This window comes from Plectropomus leopardus, chromosome 10 (assembly GCF_026936395.1).
Source record: "Plectropomus leopardus strain MGB_pleo_1.0 chromosome 10, ASM2693639v1, whole genome shotgun sequence".
Classification (NCBI taxonomy): domain Eukaryota; kingdom Metazoa; phylum Chordata; class Actinopteri; order Perciformes; family Serranidae; genus Plectropomus; species Plectropomus leopardus.
Window position 1 is genome coordinate 24,209,348 of NC_142185.1, and position 17,083 is coordinate 24,226,430.

General features: G+C 41.4%; 1 protein-coding gene across 2 annotated transcripts; it reads right to left on the bottom strand.

The window, feature by feature from the left end:
• Positions 1 to 1,129: 1,129 nt before the first annotated feature.
• appb (amyloid beta precursor protein b) lies at positions 1,130 to 16,498 on the bottom strand. 2 transcript variants are annotated; one of them, XM_042495330.2, is made up of 18 exons: positions 16,268 to 16,498; positions 12,668 to 12,835; positions 12,286 to 12,415; positions 12,062 to 12,174; positions 11,260 to 11,450; positions 10,877 to 11,109; positions 10,571 to 10,738; positions 8,719 to 8,852; positions 8,514 to 8,588; positions 8,021 to 8,179; positions 7,578 to 7,706; positions 7,310 to 7,409; positions 6,068 to 6,135; positions 5,681 to 5,819; positions 5,455 to 5,508; positions 4,563 to 4,654; positions 4,327 to 4,473; positions 1,130 to 4,241 (listed from the first exon to the last, which is right to left on the bottom strand). In XM_042495330.2, exons 1-18 carry the CDS (start codon positions 16,325 to 16,327, stop codon positions 4,140 to 4,142), a joined length of 2,262 nt encoding a protein of 753 aa, XP_042351264.1. In that variant the 5' UTR covers positions 16,328 to 16,498; the 3' UTR covers positions 1,130 to 4,139. The 2 variants fall into 2 exon arrangements, with proteins under 2 accessions (XP_042351264.1, XP_042351265.1); XM_042495331.2 differs by lacking the exon at positions 10,571 to 10,738 and having other exon boundaries at positions 16,268 to 16,497.
• Positions 16,499 to 17,083: the final 585 nt, after the last annotated feature.

Sequence of the window (17,083 nt, forward strand, 5' to 3'; positions counted from 1 at the left end):
AAGAAACAAATGTGGTAAAACTAAACGTCCCACATGGATACAGATTAGAGCACCAGATAATGATTAATTGACAGCTAGAGAAAATAAATATTCTGTAACATTGCGTGTAAGGTTACCAACCAAAGATTACTGTAACAATTTCTTTGCACAACAAAATTCCATGATTATTCCCGAAACTTTCCATATTTACTAGTTAGTAGACTTTACCAGTCCTCAAAAATGTAATTGTGAAATTCCATGACTTTTCCAGGTTTTCAATGACTTTGGGAACCCTGACAGCAATAGCTGTCTACATAAAACAAATTATATTAACTACAATGGCAGTCAGTAATTTCTAACAATTGCATTGCCCACAGTTTTCTGTTTCTTCAAAGAAATGCACTTTAAATGACCTCATGCTGGCTATTCTACCTGTTCTTATTTACATCGCTGGTAACCTACATTAAATTCTAATATATATACATACACATTATACTATATTCTTTACCTCAGTTACACCGTGATGAGTAGAAGTGTATTGTTTCTTCCTCAGCATCACCAAGGTGACAGTTGCTATGACAACCCACCAACCATGAGTCCAGTGATGTCACATTTACTGGACCCCACATCCTCAGTGAAAAACACCTGTCATTGGAAAAAAAAAACATGATGTACACAGAGAACTTACACCACTTCAGGATGAAAAATCAGTGATTCGATGTGTTTTCTTACCTGTATGTAGTCTCATTCAGAGCACCGGTTAGTCGAATTTGGTAATCATGAAAAGTTTGGATCTACATCAAGAGGATCCAATCCAACGTTGCTTTGAAAACTGGCACAAAAATGTCTGGATAAAGACTGAATCATTATGATCAAGTTTAGAATTTTTTAATAACTTGACCCAGGATATTAGGTTTTCTCTCTCCCAAAAAGGGGTGTGCCAGCTGGAATTTCTGAGAGTAAGGAAAGTTAGCAAGAGCCATTTACAAATACCTGGGGAAATAAGGGTTTAATAATGTATGACAAGAGTAAATCAATAAATAAACAGTACCTGAACAATCCTGCAGTGTATCTTTAAGGACTTGCGGCCACCCTGTTTATAATCCTGTTTATACAGCAAGAGATTCAACATAACAAATCAGCCAGAAAGTTCTGTACATTCAAAATTTTATTCATGGTATAGTGAGTGTAGAAAGCTTTTTCTTACTCTAAGCAAATGGTTCATTTAACTACACACAGAGGAAGGTCACTGAATCAATGAGAGAAACAAAAAGCATCTTTTTTTTTTTCTCAACACAAGCCTCCAGAGTGAGCATTGATACAAATTTCAAACATTCACCTGATTAAGAGCTTCAGTTAGTGTGTCTGTACACGAGTGGATACAATATGTAGAGAGGTGATATGTGTTGTATTTCTATGGTATAAAAGCACAATAATATGCATGTCACATTCATGTTTACCGGAGGTGGCGTTAATAACTTAATTGAGGGAGAGGGGAACGTGTCTCCATGCTGATGTGAGTTGTGCTCGTCCTCTCAGCGTCTTCACGAGGACTCGACAACAGATAATGCAGACGAAGAAATATCCACCACAGGACGAACAGAAGCACTGTACATGTATACACAGGAAATGTAGAAAAATAGACTGTGAGATTTGGTGAAGGAATGTGTGTGAAGAGGAGTTTGTCAGCCCAACGAGTCCCGTCTTTTCAGCAAACACTCCCCAAGTGCTGCGCTGTACAAGATTGCTGACGCAGCCAGAAAAAGAGGATAAACAGGACAAACCAGGGTCAGAAAGAAAGACTGAGAGGTTGATAAAGAAACTGGGCTGTTGAGAGCCTCCATCTTCCAAATATTTACAATCAAGAGAGAGTGGAATGATAACTCTGGAATGATACTTTCAGAAAACCTTCCTAAAGTTTGACCTCCTCATTCTAATTTAAACCCAAAATGTGCAGCGACAGCGTGAATCTTCATCCAGGACTTAACAGCAATAATATTTGGTGATAATAATAATCAAGACTTCCAAAATGACAGAGTGCATAGAACGCAAACAGTAACAAAATCGTCTTCCTTTCGGATACTATTTCACTTCATATATTACATATAGAGCATTATGCCCATGCAGCTAACACAACAGTGAAGCATGGAGATGAGCGTTAACGAGCCAAGATTCAGTTAAAGCAAGTCTGTGTGACGACAAAGCAGACCAGGTTCTGAATACTCTTTTTCTTCTTCATATCACAAGGTCACAAAGAAGACACTAGAAATGTACAATCCTGCTAAAATATCTAGTACGAGGACCGCTCCCGAGGACCTCAACATACAGTATACTGTATCTGTCATCAATATTGCCATGCACTACATATACTTACAGCTAATCTCTGTCTTAATATATTACACATTAAAAAAAAAATCAGAAAACAAAAACATTCAATATTTTTCAACTTTTACATATTTTGATTATGTAGAATTTTTCTGCGTTTTTTTTTTTTTTCCTTTTTTGAAAAACAAACCTGAAACAGTTGGGCTTTAATCGTGCGGAGAGGCGCTCTGAGAGCCCCCCCCCTTCTGTTGCCAGCTCTAAGAGCTGTTATGTCATCAAACACAGCACAGCTGTCATCAGAGAGTGGAGGTGGGGGGAGCAGTTTGGGGGAAAATGTAACAAAGAGTTGGAGCGATGAGGGAGTGACTGGGAATTAAACTGCCTGGATTTATATGTTTCTGAGACTTCATATAAATCGTCAACAGGGTTTTTCAGTACAAACATCATGGCCCTGGTTACACCTGGTGTTGACATGCGTCCTGGGTGAGTGGCAACAAATGAACAGCTCTAAGTACAGGTGTGAATGCACCCAGTGCGTCCTCACTGTGTCCAGAGATCCGATCGCTCAGACATCATCACCCAACATCCTTATCTGACCCATTGGATGGGTCTCTGGAGCCCCTCTACCCCCAGTGAACGGTCTGTTCAACATCTGCCTGGTTAGCACAAGCTAACACAGCAGCAGCAGCAGCTGTTATACGGTCCCAACAAATCCACACTGACACCAAAACGGCTAGGCTCTGACGTTCAACCCGTTGATAACTGTTGAGGAATGTTAGCTGCGGGATGCTAACATTTAGTCGTGGTACTGTGTGTTTGGCCAGGCGGACTCACACAGCAGAAGTCTCGTAGCGGCACTTGTCTCATGATGAGAGTGGGGCAAGGAGAGGCTGTGAATCATTACACGGCAAGAAGTCTTACAATTAAGATTTTACCCAAGGTTTCCAACGCACATTTATTTATTTGTGGCGGCCTGCCACAATTAAAACATCTGCTGCCACACTGATTTACATTTTTTGGGGCGGACTGTTTAGGAGTGTTGTTGGAATATGTTGTTCAGTTATTCATTCACCACACTCCCAGGCTGCAGAGCGTACTCTGGGCAGACACCAAGCAGCAGAATGTAGGGACGGATCAGCAAAAATGTCTGATTTTAGAGGACACAGAGTGATAAAAAGGTACCACGCCCCCCTCGTCATCAGCAGCCATCACACATGCTATTTCTGTGTTTTACTGATTTTAAATAGTAAAGGATGTAAGGGTGGCTATAGCAAGACAAACCTCCAGCTGGATAAAAACAACGCGTTCGGTCCTTGCACGTGGAAATGTTGTGTTTAATTGCATATAAAGCGAGGTCGTGAGATCTGATCACAAGCGGTCACGAGGCGTACACAGAGTTGCATTCTAATGCCGTGAACAGACAGACTTAAAGCTGGCCACCTGTGATTGGATCACCCAAGACGCATGTGCAAACAGGCTCTGTGAAGTTTTTGTTGTGATAGGCAGACGTGTGCGGGTGAAACAGGGTACCCTTGTCTGATCAGGTGCAGGTGAACGTAAGCTCTTTACAATCCAGGGATCAGGGATTAAGAAGGCTTTGTTCCATGTTGTTTTCCTTTGGCCCAAACCCCAGACTGAGACATAAACTGGTGCAAAGATTTCAGTTATCTGTTTCTAACTTTCAAACAAGATCAAATTGAGCCTTTGTAGCATCTTCACACCTTTCCTTTGCCTTTAACAAGGTGAGAAACTGAAGGGCTGAGGGCAAGGGACCAGAATGAAACAGACCTTACGAGTGAGAGTGTGGTGGGGAGAACATTACGATGAGCAGTTCTTTAGTTCTGCATCTGCTCGAAGAATTTGTAGGTGGGATTCTCATAACCGTTTTGCTGCATCTTAGCCAGATGACGCTCCTCTGGTGTCACTGCAGCATCCACCTGCCGACACGGAGAGAGGAGGTTAGTGAAAGAAATAAATTATCCCACTGAAAAATAAAACGTGTTTGCAAAGGCTTTTCCTTACCTCAATCACACCGTGATGAATAGATGTATATTGTTTCTTTCTCAGCATCACCAAGGTGATGACGATGACAGTTGCAATGACAACCCCACCAACCATGAGTCCAATGATGGCACCTTTATTGGACCCCACATCTTCAGCGAAAAACACCTGCCATTGAAAAAAAAAAGAAAAGTTTGCACACAGAGAACAGATACCACTGCAGGACAGAAAATAAATAACATGATGTGTTTTCCTACCAGTTTTTGATGGTAAACTTCATAACCAGCACTTTGCCTCTCTTCAGTCTCCATCCGCACCTCTGGCATCTCCTCTGGCTTCAGGGCAGATACTAAAATGAATCACATGGACAGGGCATGTCAAAAAGTAGAGTCTCTGCAGATAAATACACATCCACACACTTCTAGTGAGTTCATACAATATATTTTTAAGGAATAACCTGCATAGTATATCTTTATGATCTCAGGCTATCATAGCGTTTGGTTAATCATAACTTGTTATATTTGTATGATGATTACAGTAAAACTTTAGTAAAAAGCCTAGTCCCAATTAAATGCCCAGTCCCTTTGACTAGCCCGATGTGGCTACACATTTTGACAAATAAAGGCCTGTCTAAACTGGAGGGCCAGTTACCATACAGTTCATTTTTAAAAAGGTTCTTTAGATGTACAAAACTGGGTTATTGGCTACCTGCTAGAGATAATGTTAGTTAGCTGTTTGATCACACAAATACCAGAATATATTTTAATATGTTTAAACCCTTTTCAGTATGGATATACTACACACATCATTAGCAAGCGCAAGTGCAATTTATTTTCCTGAAAGCATGAGCACCAAAGAAGACAATAATACTGGCAAAGTAAACGAGAGATGCTAAAAGGAGGTTCAAATAAACAATTTGATTCTATTTCCCATCCAACTGAGTAACAAGGAAAGGAGATAAAAGCCTGTCCCAGCCTGCTGAGTTTATTGATTTAAGAAATTCATAGCCCGGGCTATTAATTGAAGTTATGCCATTAAACAATAAAATGGGGGTATCATTAAAAGTAATACTGATTGATTGCCATGTGTGAAGTACCTCCCCACAGGCAGCGATACTGGACTCAGAAATACATACAAACACACACTCACCAGGTCGCGTGGGGAGTCCTCTGTCTGGAATTGGACGAGCATCAACAGGCTCAACTGCAGAAAAATTAATAAAGAAAATTTTAAAAAGGCGATAAAATGTCAAATTTGCAAAGTCAAATTTACGTGTATTATTTAATGTAATACTAATGGTTTTAATTTCATAGAGCTACTGTTGTACTTGCGTGGAGAGTTTCTCATTTTATGATATTCAAACAAGTATCTGTACCGTGGTTCTCAGTATTCGGCTGGTTGAAGCTCTCGGGGTGGATGAAGCCCAGTCCGTCCAGGCCAGGGTCCATGGGAGCAGAGCTGTAGGCCTGATCGGGCATCAGAGCATCGTTACCGTAACTCACTCGACCATCCACCTGTGAACACAGAGGAGCATTGATGAGGACGTGACGGTACTGGACTGAAAGAGAGGCTTTCCATTAAAATGGAATCTAATTATCTGCTAAAAGGTGAAAAGTCTGACACCATCCACAGGACCTGAAGTCACTGATGTCATCATGTGCACAATACACAAAACAGAAAATTCATTATCTTTATGCCTGTGATCTGATACTCCAACCACAAAAATAAAGGAAAAATGTGACGTGGGTGCAACTTGACTCACCCGCCCGTCGCTCTGCAGGGAGGAGACTTGCTGAGACAGCTCCGACTGAACTCTCTGCATTATAACAGCTGTGAAGAAAAAGCAGAAAGAGTGCGTAAGAGACGGAGACACAGAAGTGTGATAGATGGGAGGGAGGAACGGTGTGTCTAGTGTCCTGATAACTGAAGACAAACTGACAGGAGAGATGCTGTGTTAACAGCAGACATCCATCACTGGACTTAAGTTAAGCTGTTTCAGTGGTTTTCATCCTCACTCAGCACTACAACAGACTGCGGGGCTAATTAATTAAGTCTGGTGGTAATATACAGGCTGGTTTAATTAAACAATATGACCTCATCTTTTTTTTTTTTTAATGAAATGAAATTAAACACAACACAATATGGCAAATATAAAAGAAATGTTAAACATACTGACGAGGGCTGCTACAAACCATAAATTTCATTATTTATTTGTCATTTTCATATTTACCATTGTTTATTTTGCTGGTTATTTTCACAATCAATTCAAAATCAATTCCTCATTTAGTCCATAAAATGTCAGACACTGATTACATTACCATTTCCCAGAGTCTTCAAATGTCTTAATTTGTCCAATAACAGTCCAAAATAGAGAAACATACATTTTTGGTATTAGTTTTTTAAAAACAACATCCATCATCTAGATTGCTGATTAGTTTTCTGTTGATCTACTAATCAATTAATCAACTGACTGTTTCAGCCCTAACACCAACATTAACTGAAAACTGGGGTTATCTGGAATTTAAGGGAATAACAAGAACATACACATAAATAAATGGGTAAGTAAGTAAATAAATAAATAAACAAAAGCACTAAGCTTTGGAAAACAGTCATCAATTAAATCATTCCTGTAATTTCCCATGTCTCAGATATATTGATCTCTACATATGTATGCACTGAATGGGATTTAATTATTTACTTTGACTGTTCCCTTACGAGAGGACATGCTTTTAAAAACTCATATTCATGGTAATGTAATGTTATACAGCATTTAGATACAAAACAGTGAATTGTCATATAAAAAAGCAGTCTTTCATACAGTTGAAGGCAAACCAGAATTGTGATCACTTTTAACTCAACTTTGTTGTGCAATGTATTTTGTCTTTTTGTACTTGTGTATCAAATCATATATTATATAATATGTTCATTAACGTGCTCTGTCCCCTATTAAACAATGAAATGATGAATAAATACATCAGTAAGAAGTATAAAAGCAGACACTTACAGACTTGGTTTTGGATCTCATTCGCCACACTGGGCACTTTGTAGAGCAGACCGACGGACTGATTCATCCTCTCATCAATCACACGAAGGTGGGTCAAAACCTAAAAGTCAAAAGCAACTTTAATTCTGAAATTGGAATTTTTTAAAGCTTACATGAATATATCAATTAATGTAGGCAAAGTATTCACCAACACACACCTTTCAACCCTCTAATCACATTACAGGTTTGGTACAGCTGAAGGGTTTTGACTGTATTTGTAGGTGAGTACCTGAGGTCGGATCTGTGCAGCCTTCTTGGGATCAACCGTACGGACATGCTCATAATGTTTCAGCGTGTGCTGCCTGTCCTTCTGCTCTGCACGGACGTACTTCTTCAGCAGGCTCAGCACCTGACGGGCCTGGTGGTAGCAGTGTTGTGTGGCATTAGTTTGGTTATAACACTTATGCGTGCCTTATTAAAACACATATGATGGTGTTTTTATTATAGTTACACTTCGTTAAATTTTCTGCCAGGTACGACTGCAGAATAATTTAACACATTGGGGAAATGTACTGAGACAGCTATTGTTACTTGTCTCTAAACCCTCCCATTAAACGACTCCTTTGACAGTGAACACACCCATGACTACATGTAACAGCTCGGCTTTTGTTGGAAAGTCCAGAGGCGCACGTGTGTGTGTGTGTGTGTGTGTGTGTGTGTGTGTGCGTTTACCCGTGGAGGGTTGGCTTGTAGGGAACTGAGGTAATTTTCCAGAGCCAGGCGTCGGCGGCTGTTGAGCAGAGCTTCCACCCGAGCCATGTGGGTCTCCACCAACTGCTGCCTCTCTCCTGCTGCCTCCCGCTCCAGAGCCTCCACCTTCTCCTGGAAGTGCTGCAGATACAGTAAATTTTACGATAAAATGTTTTTAATGAACATCTGATTCTCAGAGCCAACATTCTTAAGAAGTGTGATAAGAATACATAGAATCAATGTCTAAATGTCAACTACTGAAATAAGATAAAATAAATTGCACAAGTTCACCACTGCAGTCTGTAGTTGTGTGTTTTGAAAAACAAAACTTCTGACCGAATAACACAGGCGGCTTTTCACTCATTTTGGCAACGATAAGAGAACTAAAATATTTTCATCACAAACATCTTTGATATTTACAACTGATGGTATAAAAAATACAGAATGACAGGAGAAGTTGTGATGAGTGTCCTACCTGGATGACAGCCTTCTTGTCAGCACGAGGAAGGTTCTTGGCCTGTCTCTCAGCTTCTTCCCACTCCCTCATTACCTGGACATTAAGAGAGTGTCACGTCAGAGACGAAAACATCACAAACTGACTGGCTTTGTCTCATCAGATCAGACATTTGGACACTTTGTCAGGTCAATTCCTCAGACCGAAATGTGACACATAATCATACCTGAGACATCTTATCACGGTGTTTGGCCTCCAGGCTTTCCTTGGCTTTCTGGAAGTCAGAGTGTTCATTGTCGTCCCCGGGAGATTCGAGGTACCGATCCACAGCGTCTGGAGGGCTGGGAGCCATGGTGGGCACTGCAGGAGGACAAGGCAGTAATCAAATACAGGGCAGGGGAGAAAACAAGTAAAAACGTTGATAAGACAACAAGTAACGAGGATGCAGGAGAAACACTGATCTCAGTGTGTCTGAAACACATCAGAGTTTCAGTATTTCAGCTCAAGACACATAGACAGTCATCAATGAGATTTAAGTGTGTTAAAAACAGACTCTATGTTAGGTACATACAGATAATTTTAATACAAACAAAAATAATTAGATACATAAAGACACACAGGTTATCAAGGGACAAAGGGTGAGTAGTTTCCCAGTACAAGTGTTGTGTCTATGTCTTTATTTAATGTGGGAGCCTGGAGATAAGATGAAAAGTGCCGAGTCAGGATCAGGGCTGACACTGTGCCACTGATGAGTTGGTTGGAAAGAGCAAATGCACCCATTAACCCTAAACAACACCCTCCCCTATTCTCACACATATATATGCCCACGCACACACGCACACAATGGTAACATAACAGACGTGTTTATTGTTAGAGACCCACAGCTATCAGGGCAGACTACTACAGAGCTGCAGCAGCAGACACCTTGCAGCTGCAAGGCATGCAAACACACATGTATAGAAATGCATGCAGATGCACGCCGACACTCAAGGTTCAGTATTCACGCTGCCTGGTCCACATGCTGCAAGAAGTATCAGTTAGTTAGAAAATGATGAAATGAGTAATAAAATGATTTGGAGGTGAATGACTACAAGAGCATCATGGCTGCTTTCCAATAGGGACACTCACTTGGTCAGCTTGGCTTTCCATTTTTCCCTTTAATTCTCCTTTGACTGTGATGTTCAAACACCATCAGTTAAACCACTGACTCTGCTGAGGTGAAATGGCTGGTCTCAAAGCTCCTTTAAAGCTACAGTTGGTAACTTACAAAAATAACTTTGTATAATATGTGCTGAAACTGTCACCATATTCTCAAAGAAGTAATTGGCTCCATAATTGTACATTATACATTAATAAGCAAATGTGTTGCATTGGCTGGTGTTTCATGGGCACAGTGGCTTAGTTTCTAGGTGAATCACAAATTCGTCATGTTGCTTCTCTAAATACTAACCAGAGAGCGGTGTATTAGTCCGTGACTGAAAATGGTCCCCAACAGGCGCTATATCTACTTATGTTTGAACAACTACTATCTCTAGATGTTGTAGGAAATTACACAATACATTTTTAAATATTTACATCCTCTGTAGGAAGTAATGGGCTCAGGGCTGAGAGCCACAGATACCGCAGTGTTTGAAAGTGTTGAAAGACGGACCAATAAATCGTTGGTTTTAGTCTTAGTTGGATTTGTTGAAGGCAAATAGAGAAAATCATCAGCCTTATCATAAAAGCTGAGGGCTATCAGTTTCCTTCATTTTTACCACAAACTGAAAATATTTTCTTTGCACTCTGTGGTACTACAAAAATATGTTATTCCTTAGTGATGTCTGATTTCATGGCCTTTCCTTTCCAACAGACAGATAGATTTTTTATATCTTCTGTCTTGAGAAAATAATCCTATAATACTCCGCACAAGCAACCAAATCCACTTCTCAGCGCTCCGAGTGGTTAAGAGCCATCAGACACTCAGGACAGGGAGAGAAAGATAAAGTAAAGGAGACAGAGACAATCTGCAGCAGCCTGAGGACAGGAATCAGGCTCGTGGTGCGGACACTTCAGATGGCTCCGGCCCTGGGACTTACACGAGCTGCTGCAGACAGCTAGGCAGTACTCCTCCGAGTCAAAGTTATTCCTGTTGCCCCCACAGCCCCCAAACAAGAAGGGAGCACAGCGGCCCTTCTCAGGCACGAAGTACCAACGCTCCAGCATGGCGTGACACGGGCCGGACTCAGCACGAGCCCAACAAACAGCTGAGATGTGCACACACAGGCAAATTAAATATCAAAATAAAAATGAATACAAAATAATCAACAAAACAACACACAATGAAAGAGAAACAAGAAATGAATACATGTAAACAAGAGGTGTGTAGCTGCGCCATTTCTCACCTCGGACGACTTCTTCAACAGACTCAGTGGTGGTAGTGGTCGTGGTTGTCATGGCGATGTTAGCATTGCGCTCATAGCTATCCCGTTCATCGGTCACGTCATCGTCTTCCTCGTCCTCCTCCTCATCGTCGTCGCCATCTCCGTTTTCATCCCTTTCAAAAGTCTCAGCCTCTTCATCCTCATCCTCATCATCCTCAGCGGTGGCTGGCTCAGTGTCTGCCGGGCGCGACATGCTGCTGACGAGCAGTTGGTTCAGTTCATGTATCAACAAGTGTGTGTGTCCATCAGACCGGATAAACATGTGATGAGCATGTGATGAATGTGTGATGAATGTGTGATGAATGTGTGATGAATGTGTGATGAATGTTTGCGAATGATGATACCTGTTGTCAGAGTATTCAGTCTCGGCTCCTCCCCACCAGACGTCTGACTCCTCCCCTTCCAGCTCTGTGCTGTCGGTCTCTTGGTCCGCCTCCGCTGGACAGCACACAAACTCCACCCCACGGAAACGATCAATACCGCATGGCAACAGCATCCCGTAGTCATGGAGATTCATGGAGCGGTCTCCACAGGACTAAATGTAATAACAAGCATAAATAACGACTTCATACAGGCTATAAACAGTCACCATGACTAAACACAACATTCAATCATTTCATAAGCTTATTGAGTTAAACCTCTGTGAGTCTAGATAAAGAGCCCCACACTCATAATTCAGCTCTGATGCACAAGTTATTATTATAATAGAGGTTAAAAAAAAAATCAATGTTTGACAGACAGTTGTCTTTGTGGGTGACTGAACATGAGTGAACACTCAGAGAGGAACGACAATAAAAGAAACACTAATCGGAACAAAGTGGTGCGGATGGCTGACGGCAGAACGGACGAAGGACAAAGTTAAGGAGTGCTGAGTCATTCAGAGGGAGCCAACAGAAGACCAGATAGAAAAGGAAGAAAAAGAAAGAAAAAGCCATGAGAAGATATGAACAGTGCAGTAGTGTTGGGCAGTCACGTATTACAGTGATATTAATTTTACCAGTAACAAGCAGTGTAACAAATTACATATATAATGTCAGTGATAATATTACAGTTAACCCCAAAACAAATGACTTGGTATACTTTTGCCCCCTACTGATTTGAAATCAGACAACACGCTGACACTGAATGCTGTATTATTTGTCTCACCTCTTTGGCGACAGTGTGCCAGTGCAGGTGGCTCTCACACTGGTCCATGCGCTCCTGGTGCAGGAACTTACATTTGTCAGGAACTAGCAGGGCATCGCTCACAAACTCCCCAACTGCGACAGAGACACGCCTTTGCTCATTACACGTAGTTAGTATATCCATTCACAACCACACACACACACAAACAGGCTCAGTAAAAGACAACTATCATTAAAAATGGTTACCCAGGCAGCGGTATGGCACCACAATGTGGGTGTGACTGCGGCATTGCTTGCGGCCTTTCTTGCACCAGTTCTGAATGCTGACGGGCTGGTTGACCTCCACAACATTTGTGATCTGCAACTCGGGGTACACCTGGAGAAAGTTGAGAGATGTTTAGGTTGTTTTCTTGCTACATTAGCTGTCTTTTTGTGAGTTTCTCTGTCTCTACATGGTCTCACTCTTAAAGGAGTAATTCACAGAGAGTCCTTGTATAAAACTAGGCTGTCAGTGCAATAGAAAGATGGGAAACCAGACTGCTATGCACCTGACGTAACATAACGTGTCATACTACCAACAGTGTTTTGATAAAAAGCTGATCAAAAATGGGAGAATCCCTTTAAATACCTCTTGGCAGTACTGTAGGATACCCTCCTTGGTGCCGATGCAGCTCTTGGTGCCAGAGGGGTCAGACTCCCATTTCCCACTCTGCACATTGATGTGCATGTTAAGCTTCCCGCAGAACATGGCCACCTGGGGCTCAGTTAGCAAACCCACAGAGTCATCAGCGGGCACCTGGAAAGACAAGGAGAAAGAAAGGACAACGATGAAGAATGATGATACCAAACTGGCTGAAGAATAGCTCAACCATAAATATCTCCTGATGCAGCTGATATATATTTAGCTCCTCTTAGTTTATTTTACACCCTTTCACATAAAATCCTGCACATACGTCTCTCTATACAGTACTGGGATTAGAGAATCATATGGATAAATTACACTACAACATCACTGCACTTTTAAGGTATTATATAAATAAATAAAGAAATTTACTACTGGTTTAAGCCTAAGCAAGGCATGATATTTTGTTTCATCCCTTTGAGCCCATAAGCCGGAGAGCTTAGCATCACAGCCACGGGGCAGCACATGTGCCCTTTTTCACTGTCTTCTGAAGATTACCTCATTTCCGATATTAAAGAAAGTGGAATGAGACTGTGGAGAAGATCATGTCCTATCACAGAAAAGAAAGAAGGGATGGCCCGATCGAGTCTGTTTGCCCCCAATCCTGATTCAAGTAATTTGATAGAAGTATCTGCCGATACCAAGTCCTGATCCGATACTTGTATTGGCCTGGATAATACAGCTGCACAGTGCACACTAAAAGTACTTTAAAGTTATTAAAATCTATACAGCGTATATACTTGACAGCTGATTAACTCCGCAATGCAATACAAGAAAAAAAGTCTACATCCAAACAGTTCCTTAAGGATTTATTTAATTTCTTTACAAAATAGTAAACAAAATAAAACTATGTCTATATGGCTCTTATCGTCATACCACTTAGTGCAGCATTTGTTTCATCACCATATAACAAAGTAAACAAGGTAAAATGTATACTCTGAAATTGCTTGCAAATCCACTTGTCACATTGTAATAAAAGTAAAGAATACTATGAATGTTATTCCACTTCAAAGTTGTGAATAGCTTCAGTCACAACAAATACATATGCAATACATATGCATAAACAAGGGTTTGGGCGTGGCGCATGCTCAAAATAACCAGTCCTATTTAATTAAAAAATGCATTGAGAGGGCTGGAAACCAGTACTTCCAAACTGATTCGGACATGCCTGAAAGAAAGAAGGGAAACTTCTTGAACTACAGAATAAAAATATCAAGCTGTTGCAAATATGAGATGCAAAAATCCACTTTCAACTGAGCATGTTTTGGTCTTGTACTTTCCAACAGGACATAGCTTTCGGCTCTATTTTCCTTCCTTTGTGTTTGGAAAACAATTAGAGGAAGTATCAATGTGTTTCGCCTTCTGTGCCCAGTATTTTTATGGCAGACATCAGAAAAGGCTGATAATACAAGCTGACAATACGCTATCCAACAGGCCATCTGTTGCCAATCTTCAAACGACTAATTACTGCTTGGTGAAATGTTTTCCTGTGAAGACCTCCTTGACATCAGCCTCCAGCAACACTATGGGAAGTCCATTGTTCTTTTCTGCAGAAATGACCCCATCCTCACCTTGTATTAGTTATGGGAATGTGTGTTCGGCATGTGAAACGAAACTGTAGAATATGTGATGGGTGGAATGAGACGTCATCTCGGAATAACAGTCATAACACCTACAGCATATGCTTCAAATCCCACAAAGCTGAGCATACAACTCCATGTGTAGTTGTTCACCCCAGGTCACCGGCTAATGTTCTTCAAATCGCATCCCCTGTAAACACATTTAAGCCACAAGGTACAGTGATATCAAGCCATGTGCCACCAGTCAATTGCACGTGCGTTTTAGTACAAGATTACACTGAGACAGCCATTCAGACCTGGTCTTATATCGAGCAAAGGCTCAGAAACCCTCCTGTGTGACAGTTGGGGAGTGTTGCAGCAGGCCATGACAAAAGGTTATCACATTTGGGTATAGCTGCTGCAGGGCATGTTTGACTGTCAGTCATGACTCAGCCTGTAAGGTGAAGAACATGCAGCACAAAAAATATAATACATTGCAACACAATGGGTGGATTTACCTAAATTAAACGAGAAGGCTATAAAGTGAATCTCCTCAGACAGATCATATGACCCAAGGGAAAAAAAATAGTAAAGAAATATTACGGCAAAGATAAAAACTAAGAGCAGTATTGGGACACAATAGCGAACAAAAACACAACAGAACATGATAAGATTTGTGTATCGAGTGTATCAAGACCCACCCAAAGAGTCACAGGTATGGGGATACTGGTTGAGGAAAGTTCTTGAATGCTTTATGTTTCACTGCAGCACGCAGGGGTTTGGTTAGAGAAGGTGTGTTATGATATTGAATCTGCATTACAATAGCACTCTCTTTAAATCGCTTTCACCCGTGGATGCTGCATTACTGAGAAAACATCTGTATGCATGTAATGATTTGCATTATGCAACGTAGGCCCTGTTCATCATGTTTCCAGCTGGTCCTGAGCTTTGTATTTCTCTCTGGCTCCTGCACAGCAGCAGCAAGCTGCAGGCGCCATCTTGCTTGTGTCAAACTAAAAAGGCTGCATCCTTTTTCCATTCTCCTCAGCAATATCACCACCCTGCAGCTGCAACGCTGCTGGACTGGACCGAGTGGGCCAGGTCGACGCAGCAGCAGCAAATAACACTGGACAGTAGCATTGCTAATTGAATAAAAACCGTGTCAGTGTGAAGGGGCAGAGCGTATTCACACAAAGGGTGAATGTTTCGTGTTAGTCATGTTAGCTGGTGTGTTTGCGGGTTTCTTTGAAGTATACACAGCACAAACTGACGACATGCGACGGTATGTTAGCCATTAGCGGTTGCCAATCCGTGTCATTTTCTGGGGGGGAAAAGCTAGCGTTAGCTCTCTAAACTATATTCACTGTTATGTTATACACGATATAGTTAGGTGCTGTAACGTAGCAAACTAGCAATAATAAAAGATAGCAGGCACTGACTAAAAGTAATATTGTTATAATGTTAAATAACTGCGTACAAAAACAACACCAGTCTAATCAAAACATGTCCAACATGGCAGGGCCAAACTGTCAATCACTGACATCTAACGGTAGGCCTTGGTAGCATCGCTGACAGAATTTGGTTTGCTAATTCTACGCAGTAAATCTGTGTATCACTTTAAACCCGTCATATTGATAAATACATACAACAAAATGTTAAAAGCTGCCAGGAAAAACATTATAATGGATTTAAACAAGGAGTGGGCCTCGGGAAAAGGCCAGTCATACTGTTATCTTTAGTGGCAGCTCGGTTGTTAACTGTTACATAGCGTCCATGTCATCAGTGAAACGTGCTAAAATCGGCAGTTTTTAACGGTTACATGTAAATGTCAACCGTTATTTCAGTACGTAGTCCCTCATGTTAGACACGGCGGTTGGCACTGTGGTCAGTGTGGTAGCCGCTGTGGCTACAGGCCCCGCAGATGAGCGGAGCCAGGGAACGGCTCACCGACTCCCCCACAGCCCGAGATTTCTCCGTTGTTACTCACCTCGGATGAAAGCGTCAAGGTCGCCACCAGTAACAGCAGAAACGCCGTGAGCTCTCCCATGCCGTCCTCCCGGTATCCAGCACCCCTGTTAGTTCGCGATTTTATCGTTAGAAATGAAAATAAAGTCAAAGCTAGCGGTGATTCGTGTCGTCAAAAGCGGCAGCTGAAGGGTTCCGATCCCAATCCCGGTGATCCCTCCCTGTTTAGCTCCCGACGGTGACGGTGTGAGGCTGGATGTGTTTGGTGAGGGTGGGGGCTGGGGGAGCGCGCACGTGTATTGGCGTGCGCGCGTGCACGTGTGCGACTGTATATTTTCCTAGAATAATGAAAATCCTTATAAAATGCCTGAAGTAAAGCCATACTGAGCTATACTGTAATTGCATAGGCTTTACGTGATGTATTATAGTCTGCCTGAAGTATTCATAGGGCTGTATGTTTTTGACAGGGACAATTTAGGGACTGTTCTTTATTTATCAGAGGAAGTGGCCCTCCCTCCATGGTAAATCAGTTGTTAGATTTTAAAAACGTACCCTTTGATATTTCAAAGTCAGAAATTGAAGATGAATTACTGAAGTTAAATATAACTTTGATTTTTAACTCTTGTCACACATGCAGGTTAGTTAGTGCCAACAGTTATTTTTTGGCAAAGTAAAGTGATTTTGATGAAATATCACTGTTTTATGCATAGATTTTTGTTTTTTTTAACACGTTTGACCCTCATAATGTGTTTGAGGACCTTCATAAAAATTCAACAATGGTTTCATTCTTTTTTTTTAGTTCCTGGCTAGGGTGAATACTGGTATAGTGGGAAATTTA

What these genes read in the sequence shown, in the direction of transcription:
- appb (XM_042495330.2), bottom strand. Translation starts at nt 16,327, where the DNA reads ATGGGAGAGCTCACGGCGTTTCTGCTGTTACTGGTGGCGACCTTGACG. An exon ending in CCTTGACGCTTTCATCCGAG is followed by an intron (nt 12,836 to 16,267) that starts GTGAGTAACAAC and finishes TTGTCTTTCCAG; the next exon opens with GTGCCCGCTGATGACTCTGT. An exon ending in TGTTGAAGAAGTCGTCCGAG is followed by an intron (nt 10,739 to 10,876) that starts GTGAGAAATGGC and finishes TGCACATCTCAG; the next exon opens with CTGTTTGTTGGGCTCGTGCT.